The 10,210-nt window shown below is 54.4% G+C and overlaps 2 protein-coding genes across 5 annotated transcripts in view; one reads left to right on the forward strand and one right to left on the reverse strand.

The window, feature by feature from the left end:
• Window positions 1–6,084, reverse strand: part of MED25 (mediator complex subunit 25) — a 13,832-nt gene extending 7,748 nt beyond the window's left edge. Inside the window, exons 1-4 of the mRNA XM_011374610.2 lie at window positions 5,877–6,084; window positions 5,732–5,777; window positions 5,377–5,501; window positions 48–146 (exon numbers count right to left, since the gene is read on the reverse strand). Of these exons, the coding sequence (XP_011372912.1) occupies window positions 48–146; window positions 5,377–5,501; window positions 5,732–5,777; window positions 5,877–6,010 (404 nt within the window). The 5' untranslated portion in view covers window positions 6,011–6,084. The remainder of the gene's footprint in view (window positions 1–47; window positions 147–5,376; window positions 5,502–5,731; window positions 5,778–5,876) is intronic.
• Window positions 6,085–6,209: 125 nt separating this feature from the next.
• FUZ (fuzzy planar cell polarity protein) overlaps window positions 6,210–10,210 on the forward strand; it is a 7,603-nt gene continuing 3,602 nt past the window's right edge. Inside the window, exons 1-5 of one of the 4 annotated variants that reach the window (XM_011374519.2) lie at window positions 6,210–6,433; window positions 8,295–8,671; window positions 9,264–9,385; window positions 9,643–9,727; window positions 9,873–9,941. In XM_011374519.2, the coding sequence (XP_011372821.1) occupies window positions 9,303–9,385; window positions 9,643–9,727; window positions 9,873–9,941 (237 nt within the window). In that variant the 5' untranslated portion in view covers window positions 6,210–6,433; window positions 8,295–8,671; window positions 9,264–9,302. The other 3 variants (XM_011374520.2, XM_023520130.1, XM_011374518.2) reach the window with 3 other exon arrangements.

Raw genomic sequence — 10,210 nt, forward strand, 5'->3', positions numbered from 1 at the left:
GTCTCCCAACAGGCGACACGGACACACGTACGAGCCGGGGCACTCACATCTGCTCTCGCATCTTCTTGAAGTCGTCGAACAGCTGCAGGGCCGTGCTGAGGCCTTCTGCGATGAGGCTGCAGCTCTCGCCGCCCCCGCCCATGAACCTGCAGGAGGCCAGGCTGTCAGCACCCAGGGCAGCACCTCCCACCTCGAGGGGCCCGCAGCCCCAGGGTGCCACCTCCCGGCCCCTAGACCATACCTGAAGAGCCTGCACCCGCGGCATCGCCTACCCTGCCCTGCATTGCGAGCCTTGTGGGACAATGGGGACATTGTCAAGGTCCCTGCTCTATCCCCAGTGCTGGCACAGTGCCAGGCCCAGAGAACAAGGACAGGGGACATCTCTCATCTGCAAGAAGTTCCTCGGGTAAGAGGCCCCGTCAGAGAATGAAGAGGGAAGGGGCCTGGCGCCCCGTGCCGTGTCCCGACGCCCGTGCGCCGCCCTTCTGTGGCCATCTCTCTACCTTGAAAGCCGGGGGTGGCCTCACCGTCCCAGCCCGGTACAGGGCCCTCCTCTCCTCCCAGCCTTATGGGCCGAATCACGTCCCCAGAGAGGGCCTGACCTCCAGCACCTCAGATGCAAGCATATTTGGAAACAGCCCTCAGAGGCGCTCAGGCTACGCTGAGGTCACTAGGGCGGGCCCTGGTCCCATATGACCCGGGTCCTGATAAAGGACGGGCTGGGACAGGGACGGACACGCTCAGACGATGTGGGAGGCGGGCAGAACGCCACGTGGTCAGCGCAGTGCTGACCAGAAGCTGGAGGCGGCGGGAAAGGATCCCGCCCCGCAGGGTCCACACCTGACCTCGGACCCCTAGAGCCTCCCCTATGACACGCGTTCCCGCCGTCCTGGCCCACCCGGGGTTTACTCCTTCGCTGCAGCAGCCCCAGGAAACTGACACACAGACTTGGGTTTCTCCACCTGGCCTGTCGTCAGGTCACCAGGGCCCGTCCCCGCGTGGCTCATGGAGAGCCTCGGCTACAGCGCAGCTATTGCCACCGTGATTCACGTGGTCGCGAGGCTGACTCTTTGCCACTGGGGACATCTGTGCAGACTGGGCCCTGCTTTGAGGGCCCTTGTCCATCCTTGTCCATGTCTGTGGCCGTCACTCCCACAAGGCAGAGCCAGGGTTCAAGTCCTCTGTCACTGCTGGCCTCACCCCCTCCAGCCTGGCACAACGGAGGCCCTGGGAAACGGTGTGGGATCAACAAATCCAACCACATCCATCGAGGCCAGAACAAAGCCCAGCCCCCAGCCGACGTCTGGGGTCCAAGCCCACCTTCCTGCTCCATCCGTGTCTGGTGCAAGTCCTCCAGAATCTCTCACACGTCCCTGGTCTCTGTGACCTGCCACACGTCCAGGGCTCTGCTGTCCGCCCCACGACCAAAGGCAGAGACCCGCTTCTCTCTCCTAGTGCCCAGACCAGCGCCATCCTGCTCTGGATAGCCCACCCCGATAATATCACATGTCACCCGATACCGTAACTGTCAAGCTTCCCGTCCAGCCCACCTCGCATCCCCAGAGCTGGCGCAGGCCTCGGGGAGGGAGACCGATGGGTCTGAGCCGTGTCTAGGCCTCTAAGCACCCGCTGGACACGTGCACGCAGCAGCGGCCCGGCAGAGTCACGGCCAAGGGCTCGGCGAGTGCTTCCGGGTCGCGGGCTGCCGCCCCTGCTCCAACGTGCCTGCGAGCTCCGCGACCACGTGTCCCCTGGGGCCCGGAGTGCCTGGCCCGCACCGCCCCTCCGCACTCCACGGCCAGCCCTGCTCTGCGTCACTGCTGAGACCTGCTTTACACAGCAGTTTTAATGGCGCAGAGTGTGGCCGGCTCTGGTGAATGAGCCCACCCTGCATCCACCCAAATGACAGCTTCCTGCACTGGAAGGAATCAGCCACTGCTGTCACAGCCCTTCTGAGACCGGGGCCCAAGGCGCGTGGCTGGGGGACCGGGGTGGTGGCCGCGCGACACTGTGAGTGTCCCCAACGCCACTGAGTTGTTCACTTCGAAATGACCGCTCGTTACCCGGATTCCCCTTAGTTAAGGAGGGGAGCCGAGGTAAACTGATCCACGACCGCTCTGAGACCCTGAAGCTGGCTTTTCTGCACTGGACCCTGAGCGTGAGCCGTCTACCACCAGCTCGGAAAGACACGTAACAACTATTCAGAGAAATAAGAAAATCCTAAGAATGAGAAGCAGAAAAAAAAAAACATAGCCAAGTGCAAAATGTTCGAAATATCATAAAGTTTACGACACGCCAGAGTTCCACATAAACCACATGATGCCACCAAGTAGAATGAAAGCAAACGGCAAGTGTGCTTGGCGCTGACCCTACAGCTTCCTCGTCCCCACGCCCCCTGTGGCCTCCCTGCTGTCACACCCTGCAGTCTCTGTCACCCACTGTCACAGGCTGTAGGTCTCTGGAGGCCCCAGAAGTACTGGCCAAATGAATGAATGTGAACGGCAGCCAGCCAGGCTGAGGGTGCCCGTGTGCTGGGTCCCCGCCTGTCACCGCAGCCCAACACCAGCTCGTCTGGTGTCCTGACTCCTCAGTGCCGAGGACAGTTTGCTCCACAAACGTCCGGGCTGTTGCAACGCCACGAGGAATTCCTTGTCCTTCTACCTTATTCTTTCTGACGTGAGTCACTAGCTGCGTGTGTGGGGAATCTGCCTTTTTTGTTAAGAAAGTAAGTGTAACATCAGAAATGAATCTTCTCAAAGTAAGACCATTTCGAAAATCACACTGGATGCTTTGTTCCTTAATTTTCCAGCCTTTCCTGGAGAAAATAAGATTTCTCCAAGTGTGAACAAAACTCGTGGACTCTCTTTGTGACCTGCCTGGAACGTCACAGAAACTGAATTTGGATGGTTACAAAGGACTTGATAAACACAACTGTGACCGTGAATGTAAAATAATGGCTTCAAATGTCTCCCAGCCGACGGAGGGCGCTACAGCGCGTGCAGCACACACAGCATTTCTAATGCGGAGGGTGGACATGTCATGAAGGTATCCAGAAGCTTCCTAGTGCCCTTGAAGATTTTCAATAAGGGGGCCTAACTGCTTTTCCTGACACTTAAACACCCGTCAGGAGGTCTGGTTTCTTGGTGATTATCTTTTCCAGAGCTTTCCCTCAATCATTTACTCAGCCAAGGTCTCCTGAGGCCTCTTGGGTGCCAGGCCCCAGCTGAAAGCAAACACCCAGGATCCAGGACATTCAGAGTCCAAAGGCGAGGGGCTGTGTCAGGGGAACACCTGGGAGTGACGGGGGCAGAGGGAGCAACTGGCTGCTCGCCAGAATCCAGGAAGGGACATTTGAGTGGGGTCTTGAAGCTTATATAGGAGTTTACCGTGGAGGACAGAGCATAAAGTGCATTCTGAGCATTCGTTCATCACTCACTTGTTCGACAAAACCTTCCTTCAGCCTCCTTTGTGCCAGGCCCGGTGCTGGGTGTAGAAACTGAGGGACATCAGATTTGTGCGCAGGCAGACCCCCCTCAAGGAGCCCCCCATTAACGTTATTCAATCCTTACTCAATGGTTATGTCCCCCTTAAGGTTGCTCAAGCCTTATCCAGTGGTTATGTCCCCTTAACGTTATTCACGTCTTACTCAGCGGTCTGTCCCGGAGGTTCTCAGCTGGGGTGGATTTTGCCCCCCAGGGACATCTGACAACATCTGGTGATATTTTTATTTGTCACAACTTCCTGAAGTGGCTGGCATCTGGTGAGTGAAGGTCAGGGATGGTACTGAACAACACATAAGCAGTGCCCGCAACAAAGAATCACCTGTGCCAACCGTGCAGAGGTTCAGAAACCCCGCTCCGCCCTGACCGCTTAGTCTGATGACGAGGAGAAGGTCAGGGTCGACTCTCCACCAGACTGTCAGCAGCCAGTCCAGCACGCAGCCTGGACCAAAGCAGGCACCCGACGAGCATCTGAACGTACAAAGAGGACAGCAGCCACGAGAGGGCGCTGACCACAGAGCAGGCCCTGAGCTAGACACAGGATGAAGACGAGCCCCTGCGATCCCCCCAAAGTCCCGAGACACGGACCATGTCATCCATTTGCAAACCAAAAAACTGAGACGTGAGATACCGGCAAACACTCGGGTAGCACTTAATACACGCCAGGCTCTGTTCTCAATCATCGGCTCATTTAATCCCCAAAGGGTCCCCACGGAGTCACGGCAGCCGGGAGCCCAGCAGTCCCCACCGCCTGCTACTCACACCCGTAGCATTCACGCTCCCTCAAACACTGAACACGACTGACTCGTGCACCACACAGAAGTGGCAGAAGCGATGGTGTGTGGCTTTCAAGACCCGATCATAAAAAGCCCGGGGCTTCCTCTTCGCTTTTGGCTGACCGCTCAGTTGAGGAACGCCAGCTGCCATGTTAGAAGGACATTCGAGCAGCCCCATGGAGAGCCCTTGTGGCTAACTAATAGCCATAGGGTGAACCCCTTGGAAACGGATCCTCCGAAGACGCAATCGAACCCGGGGAACCCTGCATCCCTGGCTCATCGTGACTGCAACCTTATGAGTGACCTGAGCCGGGACCATCCTGCTAAGCCACTCCCAAATTCCCTGCTTACACCAACTGCGTGAGATAATGCACGTTTGTAGTACTAAGCCACTAAGCTTTCGGGCAATCTCTTATGCAACAGCGGATTGTAGTAAATAATTGATGCAGATACAGACGCTCCTCAACGTACGTCCAAACGAACCGCATCGTAAGTTGAAAATATCACAGGTTGAAAATGCATTTAACCTCCTGAACACTACAGCTTAGCCCAGCCGGTTTCTATTGAATGCCTATTCTGCGCGACGGTCAAGTCAAAAAACCTTAACTCAAGGACCCCCTTTCGGAGATAAGTTACATCAGGCACAGAGAAGGCAGGGACTCGTGGGTCCCCTACCGCACTGCTGTGATTTGAGCCCCGGCTGTCTGCACCTGCAAGAGCCCGCGATGTGAACTAACAAAATTCGGTCCAAAGCACAGACGACTCTCTCCTGACCCAGCCCCATCCCACCTGCACTTGGCTTTCAGTGCACTCGTGTGGAAAAGGAGAAGGGACTTAGAGATGAGAACAGCAGACAGGAAGGGGAGTGACGGGGGGCTGCTGGAGCTCCAGGCTTCCTTGCCTGGGAAGTCTTTGCTAATACCAAACTTCTCCCCAAATCTGAGCACACGGAACCCACTGCAGAAGTGACTTATGGACAAAACACAACCCCCCCCCAGTCCTTTCAGCCACCCAATGTGACCCCAAACACCACCCGTTCACACAAGGTTCCCCACAGGATCCCCCAACCCACCCCAAACTGGGGGGAAAGAAAAGCTCACTTAATGCCATCGAGCCAGGTGACGAACTCATAAGCGCTGCTGGTGGGAGCGTGGCACTGTACGTAGGACTCAGGAGCGCAGTCCACCGTGTTGAACACCACAAGGCTGTACTGGGTCCCTCCATACTGGGAGGCAAGGAAGGAGAAACTTTTGACTGGGACTTCGGAGGAGTCGGGGCTCCCAGCCCCTCCTCCCTCGACCTCGGGAATCCGAACCCCAGCCCCTCCTCCCTCCGGCCCGGAATCCGAACCCCCAGCCCCTCCCTCGAACCCGGAGTCCGAACCCCAGCCCCTCCTCCCTCGATCCCGGGAATCCGAACCCCTTCGCCCTCCGCATCAAGAGCCCCAAGACTCACGTCTCCCCCGAAGTCCGTCTCAGCCGGAGGACCACCATTAAAATACCTGTGAGGGTCGGGGGTGAACAGCCGGGGTCAGGCCAGATCTGGGCGGGGGGAACACCGATCGGAGGGCGGGGCTGGCGCGGCGGAGGGGGGCACTCACTCGATGGCCGGTAGCAGGTAGTGCTTGCGGAGCCCCTCGAAGTAGGGCCCCAGGTTGGCCGTGCCCTCAATCACAAACACCACGTCAGCCACCAGGCCCCCGGCGCGGGCCGGGCCCTCAGACCCGGGGACCATCACGCGCGAGGTGGACGCCACGGCCGCCGCAGCCTCCGCGGGATGAGCGGAAGTGCGCCTGCGCGGCGCGCGCACCCGCGCCGGACGGCTTCGCGCCGCCGCTGACGCGCCCGCGGCCATGTTTGTGCGGGGCACGCCGGGCGCGTCGGTTCTAGCTCCGCCCTCGCGTCGGTTCTAGCTCCGCCCCCGTTCGCGCCCACCACGTGCAAGACTCAGAAAGCGCATAGCATGAACCCCTTTGGGCAAGCCTGATAAGAAAGGCTGAATTATTTGCAGGACTGTCGAGAGCGAACTATACTGAGAGCGACACTGTCGGCCGTCATCTTTGAGCGGGGCGCGGGTGCCGACTCCGGTCTCGATGGGAGGGTCAGGAGACCTGGTTGCTATGCAACGCGTACGCTGCCCTTGTTTTCTAACAGAGAGGTGAGGTTTCCAGTTAAGTTCGTTCGGGCTCAGGGGGATGGGCGTGTGAACGATCCAATCGTGTCGTTCGAAATGGTGTAACTAGGCAACGCTCTAAGGTTGCCGTCAACTCGGGTGCAGCTGTTTCCCCCTCCCCCCCTCCCCGAAAAGAAGCCGGACTCCAACCCCAGTGAAGGTTGCTAGGCAACACCTGTTCGTTTTCTGGGCGAGGGGCCAGAAACAGGCCTAGAACATAAATACATTCCAGGTGGATTAAAATCGTAAATGCAACAAATGAAACCATAAAAATATCTGAAGGAATAAACACTTAATTGCATACGCCTGAAGAATGGAAAAAAAGTAAAATACTAATCAGTTTGTCCGCAAAAGGCTCCAGAGACCAAGTTGAAAAAATACGTTCAACTGGAAGTCATTGAAACCTATGTCTTGACAGAAATTTACTACACAAATACGTCTTGCTAATCAATAAAAACTTAGAAAAGTAGAAACGCTTTATCATATTTCAAATGGGAAGGAATGTAAGCAGGCTTTTCCCACACACGAAGAAATCAAAATGGCAAATAAACATCTGAAAACTGCTCATATTCAATTAGAAGGCGCTAAGAGAAAGTCCGATGATATAGCATTTTCCCTTTGTCGTGTTAATATTGGAAAGAGAAATGTCCAGGGAGGCTCAGATGCAGTGTAGTGCGGGTGTAAATTCGAACAACTCGCTCCAGTGCAGTTTGGCAACATATTTCAAGGTAAAGGGGTGCATTCCTTTTGCACGCAGCAGTATCCCCCATGTTGTCACATTTACCCTACCTGTTGCTTTTTTCTTTTATTTCCTTGGCTGAAGACTTTTAAAACAAATCCTCACAATCGTATCATTTTATCTCTACGTGCTTAACTGCCATCTCTAAAAAGCTACGGATATTTTCTTATATAACCAGTATGCCACTATCACCCTTAAAATTTTTTCTTAGTATCATCTAACACTAAATCCATAATCAAATTTCCCCACTTCTCTCAAAAATGTTTTTACGATTGCTTTATTCACATCAGGATCCAAACAAAAACCGAACCCATATTTAGACCTATCTCAAAATTTTTTTTTCAAATTTCTTTTCATCTAAAGCGGCTCCCTCCTTTTTTTATGCCAGTGTATTTCAATTTTTAATGTAATTACAAGGAAGATAAAATGGAGAAAAGAAAAGTGATGGACAGATAAGATGTAAATGGCACTTAACATTAAAATTTGCCCTGTCAACTACAGGAAACTTTTCTTTCGATAAGGTGAACGTGTGATAGGTTGCATTAAATGATTTTTAACGATTTCCACTAATATATTACAAGTGGGAAAATAAACTATTAGATATTTTAAACTGGACTTCAGCTTCTGGCATTATGGTAGGGTAGTCTTCAAGAATTCCCCTTCCCCTCAAAAAAAGACAGAAAACCAGAAATTAACAAAAAGGGGGGTAAGGGTGGGGTAGAACTGCTTGGCATTACCAAGAGCCTGAAGGCAACTGTCAGTTGAAAAACAGATTGGTTCTCCAGCTAAGCAAGGGCCTTTCAGGGCAGCTGAACTAATTCCACGTTGATAATACTCCTGGCAGTCTGCAGAAGTAGAAGCAAATCCTCCCCATAGGCCTCAGATCAATATTAGCACAGTGATCACATTTGTGAAAACGTGTCAATATTCTGAGTTAAATTGTCAACTTTTCATTTTAAAGAAAGGATTTGGGGAAGCTCTTCATATTCTACGTGATACGGTATCATGTGTAAACTCATTACGAAAGTTATGCTTTTATGATTCCGGGAAATAAAGGATTTCAGCTTTCTTTTTCTAATAACAATCATCTCATTTGGTGGTTACTAGGCAACGCTCGCCGGACCAAACCATCCTCGAGGGTGAGGGGGGAAATGGCGTTTTGCTCGATTCTGCTGTAAGGAAGGGTGCTCGGAATTCGTCATGAAGCCACCTTTGAACCGGCACAGCTGTTTACAGCTTCAGGATGGAATGTACACTGGTTGCTAGGCAACGCCTTGGCACCGTCGCCATCTTTGAGTGGGGCACAGTTTATTTAGAACGTAAAACATCCTACCCTACGTGATGGTTGCTAGGCAACGCCTTGGCTCGGTCACTATCTTCAAGATGGGCTTTTTAGTCTCCTCTTTAATTAAAGAAAGTCAAGTCACTTCAGGAAGAGTCTATGGAGCTCTGCAAGGAAGATTTGCCGCCATCTTTTGTTAGAGGTATTGCGACTTCCGGCTGGAACGGAAGAGAACTTAACGGGGTTTGGAGGAGGTGCCGGACTAGGGATTGAGGGTGCATTTGCGTTGGATGGAGGCGGGAATCTAATCCTCTCCCAGTCGGCTCTCCTAAGTCGCCCTCTGGCGGCTTAAGACGGCAGCCCTACTTAGTGTGACTACGGTCGATGCTCCAAGGCGGGCACTGACTGTCCCCACGAGGGGCATTCGAAATGGGGGAGGAAGGGACGGAGGGCACGGTACATCTGCTGTGTCTCGCGGCCTCCAGCGGAGTCCCACTGTTCTGCCGAAGCAGCCGCGGCGGCACCCCCGCCCGCCAGCAGGTGGAGCCCTGGACGCCTGGATCTCCGAAATAGAAGGGGGCTGGGAGCTTGGACTCTGGGTCTTCGAGGGAGTAGGGGCTGGGGAAGTTTCCGAGTTGAGTTTAGAGGGCTCAGGGTGCATGAATAATCCTGGTTCTCTAAAGAGGAGGGGTCAGGGGATCTAGAAGGGAGAGGGGGCTACGGGCCTGGATTCTTGGGTCCCAAGGAGAAGGGGATTGGGGGCTCCTATCTAATGTCCCCAACCTTTTCCCCAGCTCCCGTTCTCCATCATCGGCTCCCTCAATGGAGTCCACATGTTCGGGCAGAATCTCGAGGTGCAGCTGAGCTCTGCCAGGACCGAGGACACCACCGTGGTGTGGAAAAGCTTCCATGACAGGTCTCCAAGTGGCAGTTTGGAGCAGGGACAGGGCCCTGGTGATAGCCCCGAGGCCTTCCGGCTCTCTAAGGCCAGCTGTTTACTTGGCTGTGGGATCTCTGACACGCCAGTTACCCTCTCTGATGCCCGAGTTTATCTGTATGAGTGCTGGGGGAGGATGTAGCCGGCATCCAGGACCAAGGGCAAACTCTCCTCTCCTCACTGCCTCATTTCCTTGGCCTGGATTCATTCTTCCTTCTCACTTTCTCTTCTCACAGTATCACTCTCATCGTTCTGTCATCTGAGGAGGGCACCTCGGAGCTGAGACTAGAGAGGCTCCTCCAGATGGTATTTGGGGCCATGGTGAGAATCCCCAGCCCTCCTTACCAAACCCAGGAATCTGAACTCTCAGCATCCTTCTCCCTAAGACCCAAAAGTCCAGATTTCCAGCTCCTCCTGTCCTAGAGCCAGCTGTCCAGGCCCCTACTCTCTTATATGGTTATTCTAGGTTCTTCTTGTGGGACTCGAAGAACTGACCAATATCCGCAACGTAGAGCGACTGAAGAAGGAATTGAGGGTGAGGCTGCTGATATTTGGGAACTACAATTCCCAGCAGCCCCTGGGGCAGCCTGACCCTGCAGGTTCTTGGGGCAGCTTGGTCATCTGACCCTGGGGCTAGACACCACCACCCCGCAACGACCCCCACCCCAGGCAGTTTTCCAAAGGGAAGGCAGCGAACTGGGGCCCACCTAGGTCCTAGGTGCCGCCCTTCTCCCTCTGCTAGGCCAGTTACCGCCTCATCGACAGCTTCCTGGGGGACTCAGAGCTCATCGGGGACCTGACCCA

The sequence above is a fragment of the Pteropus vampyrus genome, unplaced genomic scaffold, assembly GCF_000151845.1.
Source record: "Pteropus vampyrus isolate Shadow unplaced genomic scaffold, Pvam_2.0 Scaffold250, whole genome shotgun sequence".
In the NCBI taxonomy this organism is placed as follows: Eukaryota; Metazoa; Chordata; class Mammalia; order Chiroptera; family Pteropodidae; genus Pteropus; species Pteropus vampyrus.